This window comes from Chiloscyllium plagiosum, unplaced genomic scaffold (assembly GCF_037043375.1).
Source record: "Chiloscyllium plagiosum isolate Xiang-an unplaced genomic scaffold, Cpla_swu_hap1 HiC_scaffold_19, whole genome shotgun sequence".
NCBI classification, from domain to species: domain Eukaryota; kingdom Metazoa; phylum Chordata; class Chondrichthyes; order Orectolobiformes; family Hemiscylliidae; genus Chiloscyllium; species Chiloscyllium plagiosum.
This window is the reverse complement of record NW_028270157.1, coordinates 73,345,264-73,366,089: the sequence shown is the minus strand read 5'-3', so window position 1 is coordinate 73,366,089 and position 20,826 is coordinate 73,345,264. Positions and strand designations below refer to the sequence as shown.

At 43.5% G+C, this 20,826-nt stretch overlaps 1 protein-coding gene across 6 annotated transcripts in view; it reads left to right on the top strand.

Moving 5' to 3' along the window:
- The window catches only part of LOC122562959 (F-actin-monooxygenase MICAL3-like), a 587,087-nt gene extending 566,728 nt beyond the window's left edge, over window positions 1-20,359 (top strand). For all 6 annotated transcript variants that reach the window (XM_087997541.1, XM_087997540.1, XM_087997538.1 and 3 more), the window contains 2 exons: window positions 17,840-17,913; window positions 20,169-20,359. In XM_087997541.1, coding sequence (XP_087853667.1) covers window positions 17,840-17,913; window positions 20,169-20,353 — 259 coding nt within the window. In that variant the 3' untranslated portion in view covers window positions 20,354-20,359. The remainder of the gene's footprint in view (window positions 1-17,839; window positions 17,914-20,168) is intronic.
- The last annotated feature ends 467 nt before the right edge of the window (window positions 20,360-20,826 follow it).

The following is a 20,826-nucleotide window of genomic DNA, read 5'->3' as shown; positions in this document are numbered from 1 at the left end:
GAAGGTAGTTGTAAGGGTGTAGGAAGGTAGTTGTAAGGGTGTAGGAAGGTAGTTGTAAGGGTATAGGAAGGTAGTTGTAAGGGTATAGGAAGGTAGTTGTAAGGGTGTAGGAAGGTAGTTGTATGGGTGTAGGAAGGTAGTTGTAAGGGTGTAGGAAGGTAGTTGTAAGGGTATAGGAAGGTAGTTGTAAGGGTATAGGAAGGTAGTTGTAAGGGTATAGGAAGGTAGTTGTAAGGGTGTAGGAAGGTAGTTGTATGGGTGTAGGAAGGTAGTTGTAAGGGTATAGGAAGGTAGTTGTAAGGGTGTAGGAAGGTAGTTGTAAGGGTGTAGGAAGGTAGTTGTAAGGGTATAGGAAGGTAGTTGTAAAGGTATAGGAAGGTAGTTGTAAAGGTATAGGAAGGTAGTTGTAAGGGTATAGGAAGGTAGTTGTAAGGGTATAGGAAGGTAGTTGTAAGGGTATAGGAAGGTAGTTGTAAGGGTATAGGAAGGTAGTTGTAAGGGTGTAGGAAGGTAGTTGTAAAGGTATAGGAAGGTAGTTGTAAGGGTATAGGAAGGTAATTGTAAGGGTATAGGAAGGTAGTTGTAAGGGTAACGAGGTAGTTGTAAGGGTATAGGAAGGTAGTTGTAAGTGTGTAGGAAGGTAGTTGTAAGGGTATAGGAAGGTAGTTGTAAGGGTATAGGAAGGTAGTTGTAAGGGTGTAGGAAGGTAGTTGTAAGGGTATAGGAAGGTAGTTGTAAAGGTATAGGAAGGTAGTTGTAAGGGTAACGAGGTAGTTGTAAGGGTATAGGAAGGTAGTTGTAAGTGTGTAGGAAGGTAGTTGTAAGGGTATAGGAAGGTAGTTGTAAGGGTGTAGGAAGGTAGTTGTAAGGGTGTAGGAAGGTAGTTGTAAGGGTGTAGGAAGGTAGTTGTAAGGGTGTAGGAAGGTAGTTGTAAGGGTGTAGGAAGGTAGTTGTAAGGGTGTAGGAAGGTAGTTGTAAGGGTATAGGAAGGTAGTTGTAAGGGTGTAGGAAGGTAGTTGTAAGGGTATAGGAAGGTAGTTGTAAGGGTAACGAGGTAGTTGTAAGGGTATAGGAAGGTAGTTGTAAGGGTGTAGGAAGGTAGTTGTAAGGGTAACGAGGTAGTTGTAATGGTATAGGAAGGTAGTTGTAAGGGTGTAGGAAGGTAGTTGTAAGGGTAACGAGGTAGTTGTAAGGGTATAGGAAGGTAGTTGTAAGGGTGTAGGACGGTAGTTGTAAGGGTATAGGAAGGTAGTTGTAAGTGTGTAGGAAGGTAGTTGTAAGGGTATAGGAAGGTAGTTGTAAGGGTGTAGGAAGGTAGTTGTAAGCATATAGGAAGGTATTTGTAAGGGTATAGGAAGGTAGTTGTAAGGGTATAGGAAGGTAGTTGTAAGGGTATAGGAAGGTAGTTGTAAGGGTATAGGAAGGTAGTTGTAAGGGTATAGGAATGTAATTGTAAGGGGGTAGGAAGGTAGTTGTAAGGGTTTAGGAAGGTAGTTGTAAGGGTGTAGGAAGGTAGCTGTAAAGGTATAGGAAGGTAGTTGTAAAGGTATAGGAAGGTAGTTGTAAGGGTGTAGGAAGGTAGTTGTATGGGTGTAGGAAGGTAGTTGTAAGGGTATAGGAATGTAGTTGTAAAGGTATAGGAAGGTAGTTGTAAGGGTAACGAGGTAGTTGTAAGGGTATAGGAAGGTAGTTGTAAGGGTGTAGGAAGGTAGTTGTAAGGGTAACGAGGTAGTTGTAAGGGTATAGGAAGGTAGTTGTAAGGGTATAGGAAGGTAGTTGTAAGGGTGTAGGAAGGTAGTTGTAAGGGTATAGGAATGTAATTGTAAGGGGGTAGGAAGGTAGTTGTAAGGGTGTAGGAAGGTAGTTGTAAGGGTGTAGGAAGGTAGCTGTAAAGGTATAGGAAGGTAGTTGTAAGGGTGTAGGAAGGTAGTTGTAAGGGTATAGGAAGGTAGTTGTAAGGGTATAGGAAGGTAGTTGTAAGGGTATAGGAAGGTAGTTGTAAGGGTAACGAGGTAGTTGTAAGGGTATAGGAAGGTAGTTGTAAGGGTGTAGGAAGGTAGTTGTAAGGGTATAGGAAGGTAGTTGTAAGGGTAACGAGGTAGTTGTAAGGGTATAGGAAGGTAGTTGTAAGGGTGTAGGAAGGTAGTTGTAAGGGTGTAGGAAGGTAGTTGTAAGGGTATAGGAAGGTAGTTGTAAGGGTAACGAGGTAGTTGTAAGGGTATGGGAAGGTAGTTGTAAGGGTAACGAGGTAGTTGTAAGGGTATAGGAAGGTAGTTGTAAAGGTATAGGAAGGTAGTTGTAAGGGTGTAGGAAGGTAGTTGTCAGGGTATAGGAAGGTAGTTGTCAGGGTATAGGAAGGTAGTTGTAAGGGTATAGGAAGGTAGTTGTAAGCATATAGGAAGGTAGTTGTAAGGGTATAGGAAGGTAGTTGTAAGGGTATAGGAAGGTAGTTGTAAGGGTAACGAGGTAGTTGTAAGGGTATGGGAAGGTAGTTGTAAGGGTAACGAGGTAGTTGTAAGGGTATAGGAAGGTAGTTGTAAGGGTGTAGGAAGGTAGTTGTAAGGGTATAGGAAGGTAGTTGTAAGGGTAACGAGGTAGTTGTAAGGGTATAGGAAGGTAGTTGTAAGGGTATAGGAAGGTAGTTGTAAGGGTATAGGAAGGTAGTTGTAAGGGTAACGAGGTAGTTGTAAGGGTATAGGAAGGTAGTTGTAAGGGTGTAGGAAGGTAGTTGTAAGGGTAACGAGGTAGTTGTAAGGGTATAGGAAGGTAGTTGTAAGGGTAACGAGGTAGTTGTAAGGGTATAGGAAGGTAGTTGTAAGGGTATAGGAAGGTAGTTGTAAGGGTAACGAGGTAGTTGTAAGGGTATAGGAAGGTAGTTGTAAGGGTGTAGGAAGGTAGTTGTAAGGGTATAGGAAGGTAGTTGTAAGGGTGTAGGAAGGTAGTTGTAAGGGTATAGGAAGGTAGTTGTAAGGGTGTAGGAAGGTAGTTGTAAGGGTATAGGAAGGTAGTTGTAAGGGTATAGGAAGGTAGTTGTAAGGGTGTAGGAAGGTAGTTGTAAGGGTGTAGGAAGGTAGTTGTAAGGGTATAGGAAGGTAGTTGTGAGGGTGTAGGAAGGTAGTTGTAAGGGTGTAGGAAGGTAGTTGTCAGGGTATAGGAAGGTAGTTGTAAAGGTATAGGAAGGTAGTTGTAAGGGTGTAGGAAGGTAGTTGTCAGGGTATAGGAAGGTAGTTGTCAGGGTATAGGAAGGTAGTTGTAAGGGTATAGGAAGGTAGTTGTAAGGGTATAGGAAGGTAGTTGTAAGCATATAGGAAGGTAGTTGTAAGGGTATAGGAAGGTAGTTGTAAGGGTATAGGAAGGTAGTTGTAAGGGTATAGGAAGGTAGTTGTAAGCGTATAGGAAGGTCGTTGTAAGGGTATAGGAAGGTAGTTGTAAGGGTGTAGGAAGGTAGTTGTAAAGGTAACGAGGTAGTTGTAAGGGTATAGGATGGTAGTTGTAAGGGTATAGGAAGGTAGTTGTAAGGGTATAGGAAGGTAGTTGTAAGGGTATAGGAAGGTAGTTGTAAGGGTAACGAGGTAGTTGTAAGGGTATAGGAAGGTAGTTGTAAGGGTGTAGGAAGGTAGTTGTAAGGGTGTAGGAAGGTAGTTGTAAGGGTATAGGAAGGTAGTTGTAAAGGTATAGGAAGGTAGTTGTAAAGGTAACGAGGTAGTTGTAAGGGTATAGGAAGGTAGTTGTAAGGGTATAGGAAGGTAGTTGTAAGGGTGTAGGAAGGTAGTTGTAAGGGTTAGGAAGCTAGTTGTAAGGGTATAAGAAGGTAGTTGTAAGGGTATAGGAAGGTAGTTGTAAGGGTGTAGGAAGGTTTGTCATTTTTATAAATGACCTGGAGGAGCGGTTAGAAGATTGGGTGAGCAAGTTTGCGGATGATACAAAAGTCGGAGGAGTTGTAGACAGTGAGGAAGGATGTGGCAGGTTACAGCAGGATATAGAGAAGCTGCAGAACTGGGCAGAAAGGTGGCAAATGGAGTTCAATGTAGCTAAGTGTGAGATGATTCACTTTGGTAAGAGTAATAAAAAGATGGGGTACTGGGCTAACGGTCGGATACTTGGTAGTGTGGATGAGCAGAGGGATCTTGGTGTCCATGTACACAAACCTTTGAAAGTTGCCACCCAGGTAAATAGTGCGGTGAAGAAGGCATATGGCGTACTGGCTTTTATTGGTAGAGGAATTGAGTTCCGGAGTACTGAGGTCATGTTGCAGTTGTATAAGACTCTGGTGCGGCCACATCTGGAGTATTGTGTGCAGTTTTGGTCGCCATACTATAGGAAGGATGTGGAGGCACTGGAACGGGTGCAGAGGAGGTTTACCAGGATGTTGCCTGGTATGGTCGAAAGATCGTATGAGGAAAGGCTGAGGCACTTGGGGTTGTTTTCATTGGAGAAAAGAAGGTTTAGGGGTGACTTGAAAGAGGTGTATAAGATGATTAGGGGTTTAGATAGGGTCGACAGTGAGAATCTTTATCCACGTATGGAGTCAGCTATTACAAGGGGGCATAGCTTTAAATTAAGGGGGGGTAGGTATAGGACAGATGTTAGGGGTAGGTTCTTTACTCAGCGAGTCGTGAGTTCATGGAATGCCCTGCCAGTAGCAGTGGTGGACTCTCCCTCATTATGGGCATTTAAGCGGGCATTGGATAGTCATATGGAGGATAGTGGGCTAGTGTAGGTTAGGTTGGCTTGGATCGGCGCAACATCGAGGGCCGAAGGGCCTGTACAGCGCTGTATTCTTCTATGTTCTATGTTCTATAAGGTAGTTGTAAGGGTATAGGAAGGTAGTTGTAAGGGTATAGGAAGGTAGTTGTAAGGGTATAGGAAGGTAGTTGTAAGGTTAACGAGGTAGTTGTAAGGGTATAGGAAGGTAGTTGTAAGGGTGTAGGAAGGTAGTTGTAAGGGTGTAGGAAGGTAGTTGTAAGGGTATAGGAAGGTAGTTGTAAGGGTATAGGAAGGTAGTTGTAAGGGTATAGGAAGGTAGTTGTAAGGGTGTAGGAAGGTAGTTGTAAGGGTATAGGAAGGTAGTTGTAAGGGTGTAGGAAGGTAGTTGTAAGGGTAACGAGGTAGTTGTAAGGGTATAGGAAGGTAGTTGTAAGGGTATAGGAAGGTAGTTGTAAGGGTATAGGAAGGTAGTTGTAAGGGTGTAGGAAGGTAGTTGTAAGGGTGTAGGAAGGTAGTTGTAAGGGTATAGGAAGGTAGTTGTAAGGGTATAGGAAGGTAGTTGTAAGGGTGTAGGAAGGTAGTTGTAAGGGTAAAGGAAGGTAGTTGTAAGGGTATAGGAAGGTAGTTGTAAGGGTGTAGGAAGGTAGTTGTAAGGGTATAGGAAGGTAGTTGTAAGGATATAGGAAGGTAGTTGTAAGGGTATAGGAAGGTAGTTGTAAGGGTGTAGGAAGGTAGTTGTAAGGGTATAGGAAGGTAAGGGTATAGGAAGGTAGTTGTAAGGGTATAGGAAGGTAGTTGTAAGGGTGTAGGAAGGTAGTTGTAAGGGTATAGGAAGGTAGTTGTAAGGGTATAGGAAGGTAGTTGTAAGAGTATAGGAAGGTAGTTGTAAGGGTATAGGAAGGTAGTTGTAAGGGTAACGAGGTAGTTGTAAGGGTATAGGAAGGTAGTTGTAAGGGTATAGGAAGGTAGTTGTAAGGGTATAGGAAGGTAGTTGTAAGAGTATAGGAAGGTAGTTGTAAGGGTATAGGAAGGTAGTTGTAAGGGTATAGGAAGGTAGTTGTAAGGGTATAGGAAGGTAGTTGTAAGGGTAACGAGGTAGTTGTAAGAGTATAGGAAGGTAGTTGTAAGGGTGTAGGAAGGTAGTTGTAAGGGTATAGGAAGCTCAGGAACTCGAGTTGAGACCCTCGTCAGATCAGCCTTGATCTTCTCAAATGATAAACCAGGCTTGAGAGGCTGAATGGCCTCCTGCTCCTTATTTGTCTGTTCCCTACTGTAGACCGTCCTCAAAACCAGCTTTTCAATTCCAGACTTCTTTTTATATTAATGTTAATAAAAAATCTGTTTAACTCAGCCTGAAAAATATTCAAAGACTCTGCCACCACGGCTTTCTGGGGTTCCAGAGTCTCTCAACTCTCTCAGGGAAAGAAAATATCCCCCACATCTGTCATGGTGGGATTCATTCCCATTAATTAGCCTGTGCCTGTAGATTGTTAGTCCAACAACATTATCACTATTTGTCTCCCAGCATTCACTTCAAATTTTCCTCACTGTCACAAAGTTTGGGTTAGTACCCTTGCGATGTCCTCCATAGCCTGTTGTGGGAGGTGAGGGATGCAATCTCAGGGACCCTGACCCAAAGTTTTAATTCCTCTGTGGCCACAAGGGAGGTACCAGAGGACTGGAGGATTGCTAATATGGTTCCACTTTACAAGAAGGGTAGTAGAACAGTGAATCTAACTATAGAATAACTATTCAAGGAACTATAGAACAGTGAATCTAACATCAGTGGTCAGGAAAGTATTGGAGAAAATGAGTCTTCATTTATCAAAGTGAGGTTTTATCAGGAATAGTCAGCATGAGTTTGTCAGAGAGAGATCATAGAATTCCTACAGTGTGGAGACAGGCCATTTGGCCCAACAAGTCCACACCGACCCTCCGAAATCTATCTGATTTCTCCTGACTAATGCACCTAGCCTGCGCATGCCTGAACACTAGGCATGTGAACACTACGGGCAATTTCCCATGGCCAAACCACCTGACCTGCACATCTTTGGACTGTGGGAGGAAACCAGAGCACCCGGAGGAAATCCACACAGACACTGGGAGAATATGCAAACTCCACACAGACTGTTGCCCAAGACGGGTATCAAACCCAGGTCTCTGGTGCTATGGGGCAACAGTGCTAACTATGACAAGGTGGTGATTAGGGGTGTAGATGAGGTTAATGCAGTTGATGTAATTTATACAAATTTCAGTAAGACCTTTGACGAGGTCTCACATGGAAAACTCCGAACGAAAGTAAAAGCTTGTAGGATCCCGGGTAACTGAGCAAGCTGGATCAACATTAGTTTAGTGACAGGAGATGGTGGTTAGTGTGACTGGAGCCCAGGGTTCAGCTTGTTTCTGATATTCATAAATGACATGGATGAGAGTGTGGCAGGATGATAAAGAAGTTTGTAGATTACAGAAAGTTTGGCCGGCTGTTTGTCAGTGAGGAGGAAAGTGTTCGGTACAGAAGGGTGTAAATGATTGGTCAGATGGATAGATCAGTGTCAGATAGAATTAAATACTGGTAAGTGTGAGATGATGCAGTTTAGAAGCAGTAATAAGACTCAGTGAATGACAAAACACTATGAAGCTCAGTGGGACAGAGAGATTTTTGTCCTGAAGGTAGCAGGGCAAGTTAAATAGAGTTAAATATCAGTCAAGAAATAGATTATTAGAGCAGGGTGGTCATGTTACAGCTGTAAAGGACTTTGGTTAGGTCACAGCTGGAATACTGTGTGCAGTTCTGGTCACCACACAATAGGAAGGATTTGATTGCACGAGAGAGGATGCAAAGATTCACCAGGGCGTTGCTTGCGATGAAACACTTTTAGCTATGAAGCTATGAAATTAGGAGGGCAAAGATGGACCATGAAATACCGTTAGCAGATGAGATTAAGCAAAACCCTAGGGCAAAGAAGTTATCACAGCTGTGCTGAAGGAGGGCACTATGGAGGACTCGAGCAGTGAGGCAATATGGGCAGAGCTCAGAAATAGGAAGGGTGCGGTAACAATGTTGGGATTGAACTACAGGCCTCCCAAACAGCGAGCGTGAGATGGAGGTACAAATATGGAAACAGAACATGAAAAGATGTAGGGGCAACAGGGTAGTGGTGACAGGAGATTTTAATTTTCCCAACATTGACTGGGATTCACTTAGTGTTAGAGGTTCTATAAGGTTCCGTTCAACTGTAAATTTGCGTTTGATTTTGATAGTGTCCCAGCTTGTGCTGTTTCAATATTCCGACTTTCTGTTTTAAAAAGAAGGAGCTTTCTGCTGTTTCTAACCCTGTGCTGTACCTGTCCTGGGAGAGTTTGATGGGGACAGTATCAAGGGAGCTTCACTTTCCATTTGAAATTGTAGAAAGAAATTTGTTTCCAGTTTAGAACAAAGAAAAGAATAAAGAAAATTACAGAACAGGGACAGCTTGCACCGATCCAGATCCTCTATCTAAACCAGCCGCCTATTTCCTAAGGATCTGTATCTCTCTGCTCCCCGCCCATTCACTTATCTGTCTAGATACATCTTAAATGGTGTTATCGTTCCCGCCTCTACCACCTCCGCTGCCAATGCATTCTGGGCCTGCACCACCCTCTGCATAGAGGATTCTCCACATATCTCCCTTAAACCTTTCCCCATCACTTTGAGCTCATGACCCTCTAGTAATTGAGTCCCCTACCCTGGGAAAAAGCTTCTTGCTATCCACTCTGTCTATACCTCTCATGATTTTGTGGACTTCAGTCAGAACCAAGCAGAAGCTTACTAAATAAAAATCGTGTTGTCTAGGTCAATGGTGCAGTCCAGTTCCCGCAGTGCCCACCAATCTCCAAGTCTTGATCGTGCCAGTGCTGCCTCTCCAGGGTCACCCGAGCTCAGACGAAACCATGAAAGAGGAGCATAGTCAGGAACAGTGACTCCCTTCACTGCCCACTGCCTGGATCTGTTAGTAGCCATCTTGGCCAGGCCCAGGAGCAAAGACATGCCAAGGCCCTTAGGCCTGTCTGTTCCTCCCTGCACTGAGTGCCTGTAAACAGGAGGGTGGGGCTGAAGTGCAGCCAAAGTTTTAGCAGCAGTCCTTCAAAAAACTAAAGAAGAAGTTGCAAACAGAAACATTCAACATATATATAAAACACCGTATCCTCCAGGCTGGAGAACCTACAAATAGCTTGGCATCCAGTGAATTTACTCAATTCATGATAGCACAGGATTGCTGGGTGCAGCACTCTCCATCCTAGATGTCCGATGGAAACGTGCAGTGAGGATCTACGCCAGCGCAGGGCAAAACATCACGCCAAGGCATGCCCAAGCAGCAGGTGAAGGCATAGCAATGGAGAGTGTGCAGCATCAGCCCATACAGGTAACACCTCCAAAGGTTAATCATTCAAAAGGGCACCGGGTGGATTTCCTGGAGACGGATCAGATTGTGAGGCACCACATCATGGGGGATGGTTCGTGGCACAGAGCTGACATTGAGTTCCAGACGGACAGGAGTCCGTTCATCTGGGAGCCCACCGCATCTCTGAGCAACTTCGATCTCACATGAGGAGGTGTAGTGGACAGCGAAGAAGGTTACCTCAGATTATCAAAGGATCTTGATCAGATGGGCCAATGGGCTGAGAAGTGGTAGATGGAGTTTAATTCAGATAAATGCGAGGGGCTGCATTGTGGGAAAGCAAATCTTAGCAGGACTTATACACTTAATGGTAAGGTCCTAGGGAATGTTGCTGAACAAAGAGACCATGGAGTGCAGGCTCATAGTCCCTTGAAAGTGGAGTCACAGGTAGATAGGATAGTGAAGAAGGCGTTTGGTATGCTTTCTTTTATTGGTCAGAGTTTTGAGTACAGGAGTTAGGAGGTCATGTTGCGGGTGTACAGGACATTGGTCAGGCCACTGTTGGAATATTGCATGCAATTCTGGTCTCCTTCCTATCGGAAGGATGTTGTGAACCTTGAAAGGGTTCAGAAAAGATTTACAAGGATGTTGCCAGGGTTGGAGGATTTGAGCTACAGGGAGAGGCTGAACAGGCTGGGACTGTTTTCCCTGGAGCATCGGAGGCTGAGGGGTGAGGCATTTGGATGGGTATATGAATAGGATGGGTTTGGAGGGATATGGGCCAGGTGCTGGCAGGTGGGACTAGATTGGGTTGGGATACCTGGTCGGCATGGACAGGTTGGACTGAAGGGTCTGTTTCCATGCTGTACATCTCTATGACTCTAAGTGCCGGGGCCAAGCACCTCCTTCATGAGGATCCGGATGTCTTGGGGCGTGAACTTGATGACCTCTGAGCTTTTGTTTTTAATATCCATTTTAGCTTGAATTCCTAAGTCCTTCCATGATTCTGAGAAGTAATGTGACATGTGAGCCTGAAGAATAATGATCAGCAGCCTCTTCAATACAATGGTTAGAGATGAAGGACAGGATTCGATAATGCCTTTGGTTGAGTTATGCTGGTGTTTCCCATAACGACACCACATCCTACCTCTAGCCATCGGTGAATCTGGACCACCTCCTCACCTTGTTAAAACCTGGCTGATTATCTCTGACACCCACACACCCCATTCACCTGGTTCGAGAAGACAACCTGTTCCCAGGGCATTGTCCCTTTTCAGCACAGTCCCAGGAGTAACTATTTCACCTTGTTTCTGGAATGGACTGATGGAGGCAGATGCAATTGGGGCATTTAAGGGACCTTTACATAAGCACATCAATATGCAAGGAATGGAGGGGTATGGACCAAGGGCAGGTCTGTGGTGGTACTGCGATTGTACAACAGTGCCAGCCCTCTGATTGGCCTCTTACTTGTAGAGATGGATTCTTGCCAAGGGACAGGAGCCTCAAATGTGGCTGGAGTTTGGTGGCTACATGTATTAGGTATGTTTTATATAGATGTTTTTATTAGAAATTTAACATTTTTACAAGTTTACAAAAATAAACAAAACTCTCAGATATAAACATTGATATACAATTAGCTCAAATATACAATAGCCAAAATTTAACAAAAAAACAAAACAAAACAAAAAAAATGAAAAAGAAGAAAAAAAAAACAAAACTCAACTATCTACTAATCTAACCTACAACTAACCAGAGTGTATATTTAAGTCTCTTACATGCTCGGAATGTGTTAACATCAGATGTAATAAAACCCGTATTCGTGCGGGATTCCTCCCCCGAGGGGCCCCAGACCAGTCAGGTTTGTAATCTCAATTAAATAAAAGCCCTTGTTAGGATAGCCGAAATATCTGTATTTATGTAATTCAAGAAGGGCTGCCATATTTTATAAAATAATTCAGTCTTTCGGCGCACCATATTTGTAAGGAAGTCAAGGGGAATACATTCCATAATTAATCTGTGCCAATTTGAAAGTCCAGGAGGGCCCTCAGCCGCCCAGTTCACCAAAGTATTTTTTCTATTCTTTCTTTCTGTGCAAGGAAATAGTCTCTTCCCGTTCGTGTCCAGGGAGGGAAAGTTCGAAAAGCCCAAGAGGAGAGATACAGGGTCCACTTTAATTTCCGTTCCTAAAATTTCTGTCAGGGTACTTGCTACTTTAGTCCAATATCTACGGATCTTATGACAGGTCCATAAGCAATGTACAAGAGTGCCCACCTCTATTTTGTATTTAGGACACATTGGAGATGCTCCTGCCTTAAATTTTGCCAATCGAACCGGTGCTATATGGGCCCTATGAAGTATCTTCAGCTGGATAGCCTGGGTTCTGTTACAGATAGTAATTCTTCTAGCATTTTTCCAAATATCGAGATTTCTAGTCCCAAATCCTGATCCCATGTTTTAAGCAGATTATCCATATCTCCCGATACTTCATCATGTAGTAAATGATAAATAGTACTGACGGAAGATACCCCCACTGGTCGTAGGACACTACATTCTCTATCTGATTTATAAAGACTATCTAATAACGTAGTCTTCTTCTGTATATAATCTCGAATTTGGAAGTATTGATAGAGGTTTCCATTAGGTAATCTGAATTTCTGACGCAGCTGTTCAAAAGACATCAGGACCCCATCTTTAAATAGATCCCCTAGACATGAGATACCCCTGGATCTCCAGAGTTTAAAAGTGGCATCTGTTAACCCTGGTTGGAATCCCCATGCTCCCACTATCGGTGCATATGGGGATGTTTTATGTGAATTGCCCTCATTTTGCCGCATTATATTCCAAGCCTTGATTGTATTTAGTATTATAGGGTTTTTACAATGATCTGTAATGATTTTCCTCTTGTCTGAGAATAAAAGGTTAATAAGTGGGTATTTTACTTGAGAGGCCTCGATGTCCAACCAGATTGATTGTGGATCAGACAAGACCCAATCAGCTATGTAACTTAATAGGGAACTTAACTGATATTTCCTAAAGTCTGGAAAGTCCAATCCACCCCTTGCCTGTGGAGGCTGTAGCTTCTTCAACTTAATGAGGGGCCGCCTATGATTCCAGATAAAGGAACCCAGCCAGCCATATAATTTACGTAGAGCCGTCCTCGGCAGCATCACCGGAAGCATTCTCATAGGATATAGGAGACGGGGCAGGACATTCATTTTAATTAGTGCTATTCTACCCAACCAGGAAATTGGCAGGTCTCCCCATCGCTGGAGGTCCTGCCTTATCCTCTCCAGTAAATGCACAAAGTTAGCCTTGTATAACTGACCAAATACTGGGGTAATAAAAATGCCTAAATATAAGAAACCCTCCAGGGACCAACAAAAGGGAAAATGGGATCCGTCCGCTAAGCGGGGTATCATAGCAAGGCCACCCATGGCATAGCCTCCGATTTTGATAAATTAATTTTATAGCCTGAGAATGCACTAAATGTATTGATAACTTGGATTAGGCGAGGTATGGACATCAGAGGATTACTGAGGAATAGAAGGACATCATCTGCATAAAGGGTAATTTTATGTTTACCTGTACCAATCCTCGGGGCCGTTATATTAGGATCAGCACGTATAGCTTCTGCTAGTGGTTCAATTATTAGCGTAAATAATAATGGCGAGAGAGGACAGCCCTGACGGCAGCCCCTACCCACACTGAAGCTATCCGAGCCTAATCCATTGGTAACCACAACTGCTTTGGGATCACTATACAATGTTGAGACCCATTTGGTAAACACCTTTCCAACGCCAAACCTTTCCAATATGTAAAACAAATATGACTATTCAACCCTGTCGAATACCTTTTCCGGGGTCTAATGAAACCACTACTCCTGGTATCTTTCCCTGATGACAGGTTTGAATCATATTCAGAGCCCTTCTAATATTATTGGATGATCTACGGCCCTTAATAAACCCCGTCTGATCCTCCTTTATAATATGTAGCAGTACCCTTTCTAGTTTTAGCGCTAACGTTTTAGAAAGGATTTTAAAATCTACATTTACCAAGGATATTGGTCTGTATGATGTACAATCTTCTTGGTCCTTTCCTTTTTTAAGGATAGGAGAGATATTTGCCTCTTTCAGCGAAGGCGGGAGACAGCTCTGACTATATGCATAGTTATACATGTCCATAAGTGGACCAGCCAATATTTCTGTAAATTCTTTATAGAATTCAGCTTGAAAACCATGTGGGCCCGGCGCCTTACCATTCTGAAGTTGCCTAATTGCATCAAGTATTTCTTGGAGTGTAAGAGGAGCATTTAGGACCGATACTTGTTCCGAAGTTAGGCCTGGAAAAGTCAAATTTTCAAAAAATGACTGCATCCTCTTCGTCCTATCTTCACAATCCTGTGATTTATATAACTCCGAATAAAATTCTCTAAAGATCGCATTAATCTTTTTATGATCATGAGTCAAAATACCCGTACTTTCCTTGATAGATGCAATGGTCTGAGGGGCCTTTTTTTTCTTTCCAAGAAATGCTAAGTATCTACCCAGTTTGTCGCCATATTCATATAACCTTTGTTTTGCAAATAATATTTCCCTCTTAGCCGTTTGAGTAAGCGTAGTGTTTAGAGCTGTCCTAAGAGCTGTAATCCTTTGCAATTTAATAATAGAAAGTCTATCAGTATATGCTGTTTCAGCCGCTTTTAAGCGGGCTTCAAGCAGACGCTGTTGTTCTCCCTTTAATTTCTTCTGGGTCGCTGAGTAGGAGATGATCAAGCCTCGCGTGTAAGCTTTGATGGTCTCCCACATCATTGACGGGTTGCTAGCTGTACCTGAATTAATTTCTAAAAAAGTTTTAAATTCTTGAGAGAAGTACTTTACAAATTTACTATCTTTCATTAGGAAGGGGTCCGTACGCCAATGCCGAGGGGATGTCCCATTGTTCCTCGCCTTAGTTTCCATATATACAGCAGCGCGGTCGGAAATTGCTATACTACCTATTTTACAGGATGATATGGAATTTAAAAAAATCGAGGGGGCAAAAAACATATCAATTCTGGTATGACATTTATGTGGATTAGAGTAGAAAGAAAAATCTCTGCCCTGTGGATGAAGACATCTCCATACATCTACTAATCCTAATTCTTTGTTCAGATCCACCAATTGTCTAGATCTGGGAGATACTCCTGCAGTACTCTTGGGAATCCTATCTATTTCCAGATCCATAATACAATTAAAGTCTCCCCCTATAATTGTATGACGGGCACCAAGATCCATCAATTTTGAAAAGGCTTCCATTATAAATTTAAAGGGGTGTGCCGGGGAGCAGTACAAATTTAAAATCCCATATTCCTCTCCATTTATGAGGGCTTTAATCAAAATATATCGTCCAGATTCGTCTTTTATCTGCTTTAGGATTTTGAAAGGGAAATTCTTCCGAATAAGAATAACAACTCCCCTGCTTTTTGAGCTAAAAGAAGAAAAAGAGGCCTGATCAAATCCACCCTGTCATAATTTCAAGTGTTCTTTATCCAACAGGTGTGTCTCCTGTAGGAGAGCTATATCAACTCTTTCCTTCTTAAGATTTGATAATATTTTCTTCCTTTTGACTGGCGAATTACTCCCCTTGACATTCCAGGTGCACCACTTAACCGACTGATCAACCATAATCCTCTGGGCCAATCCGAGACCCCTCGGGAGGGGGAGCCCTATCCAGAACATCCCGAGCGTAGAGCATATAAAATTTACAAAAATAAAACCTCTCTAATTCACTCACAACAATACAATAAAAAACTATTTCTAAATAAAAAAATATAAAACGTATCTAAGTGGAGATTTTCCCCCTTGTTCCCAGGGGGTGTCACTTCCTTTCCAAAAGTCCATCCTATCCTCTCCCAACCAATGCCCCACCCTTGACCCAGGCGCTCCTCAATAAAATGAGGAGAATTCAAATATAATACAAAGCTAGAGTTAACAGTGAGCACCCTACCCCCACCCACACCAACGCCTGGATATATTTGGTAATGTTAATACCATATATAAACATATAACTATAAAATTACCACCTCAACAAATAATTAAATATAATAATACAAAATAACAAGGGGAAAACAACCCCACTCCTAGAGACAGAGGTAAAATTGAATAAGGTAACCATCTCCCCCCACCAACATTAACCAAATCTTATATATATATACACACACACACATACATCCCTCATATATACATAAAATAATAACAGAAAACAACCCCAAGGGGGGGAAAAAATCAAATCCCTCTCCCCACGATAATATTAAACAGTAAGGTAAGAGAAAACAAAAGGGGTGATATAAACCAAAGCGGGGGGGAAAGGCATCCATTGTCTTACAGTTTATCTAAGAGAGTCCAAGAATTCCTTAGCCTTTTCTGGTGATCCGAAGTTATATACGGATCCTTCATGGTTAAAGCGTAACGTCGCTGGGTAGCGTAAGGAGTACTGAATATTTAAGTCCCTTAAACGCTTCTTCGCCTCGTCGAATGCCTTCCAGTTTCGAACCAGAGCCGGGGAAAAGTCCTGAAATATCATGATCTTGGATCCTTTATAGATCATAGCTTGGGGGTCTTTTCCGAGATTTCTAGAGGCTTCTAGGAGTATCTGCCTCTCCTTGTAGCTCTGCAGCCGGAACAGGACCAGGCGGGGACGCTGGTTCAAGCTGGGCCCGCGTATTGCGACCCGGTTGGCCCATTCCACCCTTATCGAGGTCGTCAATATGATTTTCCAAGGTCCGGACTTGCTGCTCGAGAGTCCGGACCTGATCCACGGCCGATTGAGCGGTATTTTCGGAGGTCGCGGCCTTTAACTCCGCCCCTCCGACTCGGCGCTCAATTTCTTGGATTTCTCGGTCGTGCTTCTGCAGCGCGGCCGAGAGCGAGTCCCATCGATTTCTGGATTCTGCAATAAAGGCATCGATCTTCGTGTCCAGCTTGGAAATCATTTCCACAAGGCTTGTTACTGTAGGTAAGTCCCCCGGGGCGGCTGTAGACGCCTCTGCTGCAGCTGGAGAGGGTGGGGGAGGGTGGGGGAGTCATTTTTACTAAAGATTAGATTGTTTAAATGTAATATTATACAACTAATTAAATTACACAACTATTATAAATGATTTGGTGAGCGTGGTAGGGGGTGGGTGACCCACTGTACCCAAGTCTTGGGAGGAGCACTATAGACTCAGTCTTGCTGGGTCGCCGACATCTTGGATTCCCCCCCCATTGGGTATATTTAATTCAACCAAGGTTTTACAAAGTAAACAGTTAAAAAAAAAATCTTAGATTTATATGTTGCTGACGACACCACCATTGTGGGTTGGATCTCAAACAACAATAAGATAGAGCATAGGAAAGAGATTGAGTGGTGGATGGCATGGTACAAAGACAACAATTTCTCCATCAATGTCAGCTGGTCACTGACTTCAGGAAGCAGAGTGGAGGGCACACCCCTGTCAATGGCACGGAGGTGGAGATGCTCCTAGGAGTGATGATTAGATTAGATTAGATTACATTACATTACAGTGTGGAAACAGGCCCTTCGGCCCAACAAGTCCACACCGACCCGCCGAAGCGCAACCCACCCATACCCCTACATTTACCCCTTACCAACACTACGGGCAATTTAGCATGGCCAATTCACCTGACCTGCACATCTTTGGAATGTGGGAGGAAACCGGAGCACCCGGAGGAAACCCACGCAGACACGGGGAGAACGTGCAAACTCCACACAGTCAGTCGCCTGAGGCGGGAATTGAACCCGGGTCTCATGCGCTGTGAGGCAGCAGTGCTAACCACTGTGCCACCGTGTCGCCCAGATTATTGATGATCACCAATAATCTGTCCTGGTCCCACCACCACGACATGATGATCAAGAAAGCGTAACAACATCTCTACTTCCTCAGGAGGATAAGGAAATTCGCATGTCCACAAGGATAGATGCCCCATAGAAAACATCCTATCTGGATACATCACAGTGTGGTACAGCATAACCAGCTCTTCCCAAAACCATGGGAAACTGCAAAGAGTCGTGAACACAGCCCAGCCCATCACGCAAACCAGCCTTCCATCCTCTAAGTCTATCTCTATTTCCTGCTGCCTTGTGAAAGCAACCAAAATAATCAAAGACTGCTCCCACCCCAGTTATACTCTCTTTCACCCAATTCTGCCAGACAGAAGATATAAAAGTTTGAATACATATATGAATAGATTCAAGAACAGCGTCTTCCCTGCTGTTATCAGACTTTTGAACGGACCTGTAAAATGTTAATTCTGATCCCTCATCTCTTCACCGTCTCTGTTGCTATTCTGCACTCTGTTCCACTCCCCTGATACACTTTCTTTGTTACAATCTGCCTGTGTAGCATGTAAAATTTTTCACTGTATCTCGGTACATGTGACAACAACAAATAAAACAATCAATCAATTAATATTGCCTTTCATAATGTCAGTGTATCTCAAAATAAAACTCAGGAGTCAGTCTGCACACAATGAGATCCTATAAACAGTAATAAAAAAAATGACCAGGCCATATATTTTCCTTTAGTAGGTTAAAGGCTAAATATTAGCAAGGACATCAATGAAAACTCCCCATCTATGAAAGAATTTACAGGTGTCAGTACACATGGATTTACTAGATTAATTGTCTAGTTGAATGTTCTGGGCCTGTGCTGGTTATCGGGCCCAATAATGGACTCCAGTCTGACTCAATGTGGTGAAATCATTTTTTTTGCACAGTGCCCGGGAGCTGGAGTTGGAGGATCGGCAGAGCCGGTTACAGCAGGAACTCCGTGAACGTATGGCCATAGATGGTATGTACTCAATCCCCAGCTTATTCTATTCACTAGCTGACAGTCAGATTGGACGGATGAGCTTCAGAGTGTTTCAGTGTGGAGCTTCAGACAAGGCAGACTGAAGCTGGAAGGGGGGAGGATATTGTTCCTGGGTGCAGCCTCCAATTTCTATAAAGAAGCCAACAGCTTCTTGGGAAATGGTTACTCCTAGAGTAGCCAAGACAACGCTTCCAGCAGCCAACTGGAATCAATCTAGCCCCTATCCAAGAGAGTATGTCCAGAAAGTATTCCAGGCTGAGGAATTCCAATGTGATGTCCAATTCCATGAGCACACTTTGTGTACAGGTGTGACACCAGAGCGCTGGAGGATAGCAAACATTTGTTTGAAAAGACACATTTGATATCGTCTTTAAGGATTTTATCAAGTCTCCTGTACAATAAATTAAAGTCCAAATTAAATTAAATCCAAATTAAATTAATTCCAAATTTAAAGCATAGGGCAAAGTGACAAATCCAATCTAAATGGATCAGAGGGGAATGATTAACTGGAAGCTGTTTCCTGTGGGGTTGCACAGGGCTCAGAACTGGCTACCTTTCTGTTTGTGGTATATCAGTGATTTATAACTTTGAGGACAATGCAAGAATTTGGCAGTGTGGTTGATAGGAAGAAAGCCGTAAAGTGCAGGAAGACAGCAATGCAGTACTGCAGGGGGATGTGAGGAAGAACACCTGTATGCAGTGATGGAGAAAGAGCTGGAGCCCAATGCTCACAAGGATTTCAAAAAGAAATTGAATGAAGGAAATAAATTCACTAAAATGCAGTGTGCAAACAGATGGATTAGATGGTGACAATGAACTCACAGTGGAATGTGGCTGATTGGATTGCTCTCCGAAGAGCAGGCATACTCTCAGCTTGAATGACCTTCTCTGTGCCTCCATTCGTAAGGTGGACAGAACAGTGGTCAACGGATTTCAGTCTGCAGAAGTGTGAGAAAACATTTGCGATTGTCTAACATGGCAAAGGAATGCACAATAAATTGAGGGGTACGAGAGATACAGAGGCACACTGGAGCACAGATACACAGATTCACAAAAGAAGCAGGACAGAGAGATGAGATGGTGAGCAAAGTATACAGGCTGCAAAGTATTCCATTATTAGTTATAATATAACAGAGCTGGAGAATTTATGCCGGAGCTGTATGAAACATGATTAGAGAACTCCACAGAGTTCCCACCACCACATTGCAGGAAAGATGTGACTACACCAGACAGCGTGCAAAGAAATTTTACAAGCGTGTTGCCAGGAATGGAGAATTCCTAGCTGAGATAGAAGGGGATGGGTTTTTTAGTTTGGGACAGAGGGTATTTAAAATTCTGAGGAGTGAACAGGAACACACAATTCCCTTTCTAAGAGAGATCAATAACCATTGATTAATGTCGTTGGAGGTGAGTAAGCGTTTTCACCCCAAGGGAAGTGGAGGTGTGGGACTCACTGCTTGAAAGAGTAATCAAGGTAGAAATCTATGCTGCATTTAAAACAACTCAGAGACACACTTGAGGTGCTTGAACCTACAGATTATGGATCACAAGCTGAAGGGGGCGATAGAACGCAAAGCTCTTATAGCAACCACCTAGGGTGAAAGATCTTAAACCTTTTGGGCATCTCTGTTTCTGCTGAGAGAAACATGCAAGATGTATGCTCAAACTGTCAGACCACATACACAAAAACATACACAAACAAAAATGCAAAAACACACAACATGTGCAAATACAAGTATGCATGTGCGAGCACACACCACAAACACACACACTATGCACAGCACACCACATACACTTGTATGCCATACACTTGCACACAAGAACACATGCACACACCACATACACACATGCGCAGACACAAGCATGCTCACACATGTAGGCAGAAACACACACACGTAGGCAGAAACACACACACATGTAGGCAGAAACACATACAAATGCACACCATACACACATTATGTACACATTTTACTCCAACTCTCTCTGTGACAGCCTTAGTTCCTTTCCTCTTAGCCTTAGTGTGGTTTCCAGGGTACCTGTCTTCCCCATAGACCACATACCCTGATATCTCTCCTCACTAGGATATTTGCCCTCTGTTCCCAGGTGAGCATTTGCTCTCGTTTCCTGGGGTATTTGCTCTGTTTTTCTGGGGGATAATTTCTCTCTGTTCTTGGGCAGTTTGAGCCACGATGTTTTTGAGACGAGGAGATTTGTTTTGTGTGTCTGATGTACAGACAATCTGAAGAGCAGTGAGGAGCTGTCAGAGGAGAAGCGGATTCTGAATGAGATGCTGGAGGTGGTCGAGCAGCGAGATTCCCTTGTGGCCCTGCTGGAGGAGCAGAGACTCCGGGAGAAGGAGGAAGACAAGGACCTGGAGGCTGTGATGCTGAGCAAGAGCTACAACCTGAACTGGTCCTAATGCAGCCTGCCCAAGGGGAGTGAAGGGGTGGGTGCAGGGAACGGGGCGGGGGAGAATACTTTGACAGAAACAACGGAGAATGGCAGATGAGAGACTATCCAAACAAAGCCTGAGGAAAGTCCTCATGTAGCACCCAACTGCCTATGGAGTGGCCCTGGCCAATGAGCTGCCAGACGAAAATGGCCTCATTCAAATAGCTGGTGTTGGTAACGACTACTGAGGACAGGCAGGAGGGGAATTCCAGCCAGATGGGTCATGTGAGTAGCCTCAGCCAGACTCCAACAGTGATCAATGGGAGACCAGCTACTCCTTTCAAACATTCAAACCAATTGGGTCACATTTTCTCATTCAGCCAGGGAGTACAAAAAGGAATGTAGGACATGAGGCTGTCCAGTACAGAGATGTTAATGAATTCTTCCAACAGGTAACCTGTTTGAAGTCATGGTGGAAGTGAAAAAAAAAGAGATTACTGC